This window comes from Elephantulus edwardii, unplaced genomic scaffold (assembly GCF_000299155.1).
Source record: "Elephantulus edwardii isolate Elephantulus edwardi_28Jun2011 unplaced genomic scaffold, EleEdw1.0 scaffold00054, whole genome shotgun sequence".
Classification (NCBI taxonomy): Eukaryota; Metazoa; Chordata; class Mammalia; order Macroscelidea; family Macroscelididae; genus Elephantulus; species Elephantulus edwardii.
This window is the reverse complement of record NW_006399804.1, coordinates 12329971-12331483: the sequence shown is the minus strand read 5'-3', so window position 1 is coordinate 12331483 and position 1513 is coordinate 12329971. Positions and strand designations below refer to the sequence as shown.

At 32.9% G+C, this 1513-nt stretch overlaps 1 protein-coding gene across 2 annotated transcripts in view; it reads right to left on the bottom strand.

Moving 5' to 3' along the window:
* YME1L1 (YME1-like 1 ATPase) overlaps positions 1–1513 on the bottom strand; it is a 54933-nt gene that overhangs the window by 25379 nt on the left and 28041 nt on the right. For both annotated transcript variants that reach the window (XM_006887085.1, XM_006887084.1), the window contains one exon: positions 916–1025. In XM_006887085.1, the coding sequence (XP_006887147.1) occupies positions 916–1025 (110 nt within the window). The remainder of the gene's footprint in view (positions 1–915; positions 1026–1513) is intronic.

Here is a 1513-nt window from a genome sequence, read left to right as displayed (position 1 = left end):
ATAATTATTTTAAAAAAAATTACACGGGTGTATACTAGAAGGAAATACTAGGTATGGTTATAAAAGAAATGCTTCCTATGAAATGAAAAAAGGACTTATAGAGAATAAGACATGTAAGCCACAAATAAAAAAACCCATGTGAATAATTTCACAGAGGCAATAAACCACTACCTTCACTCAACAACTGTGATAAATCTTACATAACAGAACATACAAATGTCAAGAGGGAAGATGGGGTGAGTAGGGAGGGAAGAGTGAACGGCACACTGAAATTTAAGAATAGGAAAATGATAGGTAGAACCCAAATGATGAAACAGCTTATATACCATGTCAGAAATACATCAATAAAGCATGGAAATTCAAGAGATCATAATTTTAGAAAGACTGGTTGGTGTCAATCTGGAGGTTAAGACTGAGTAAAGACAACTAGAGGCAAAGAGAATAACTAAATGTTGACTAGAGTAAATGAGGTTAAAAAAATGATAATGACAGCTTATTTATGGCAATCAAAGGATAAAGAAAAAGCTTTAAGAAATACTTAGGTTGGCTCAACAGAAATTCAGTGATACGTGAAAGCAAGAGGTATAGGGAGATGGATAAATCTAGGCTGATCAGATGTCTGGCTTAGGTAAAAGGGTAGATGCCACTCACTAATATAGAAAACACCTAAGTAAGTGCAGCAAGGTGGAGAAAAAAAAATCTGAGAGATTTCTGACCAAAAGGCAAGGTACAGAAAAGTCCAATAATGCTCACATGCTTTGCAGTTAGAATAATTACCCAGGTTATTAATACTTTATCAAAAGTGGAAAGAAAACACATTAGCCAAGAATAAAAAGCAAATACTGAGGGTATTTAATAATTAGAAAATTACTGCTCTGTAAACTGCCCATCTACCTCCCCAAAAGGTCTAATTACCTTCACAAATGATGGTGCTACATGCTGAGTTTCAGCTAATCTTTCAGAGGTGGACTGCAGACGCCGTGTTCTTGATTTCAAAGTTTTAAAACCCCGAGACTGTACGAACACTGAATAAAACAGCATCATTTACTTTTCATTATACATTTAAAAGGAACAAAGGACCGAATATTTAAAGCTCTGATACCATACATGTATATCCTAGTTGGTAAATTTATTTTCTAAACATACTTTTTTTCACCTAACATTTAAACATATCTTACATCTTTATTCTACCCTATATACAAAAATAATTTCTAACACTCACCTTAATTTATGATTGGCAGTGTGGAGGGGGTAAGTAAATATAGAAGAGGATCTTATAATGTAGAATAAAAATGGTGGAAAATCTGATGAAATAGTTTCTAAAAGAAGTTCAAGTCACTAAAATCACTTAACTCCATATAATTAACTTCATACTTTTTTTGATAACCACAAAAGTTTAAAAAAAAAAGATATAGAAGAACAATAAGTCAGTCTCTCATAGTTTAAAATTAACATATTTTAGGGCATTATGATTATCACAAGAGTCCGGAATGAGGGTTACAGTGGGGATGTG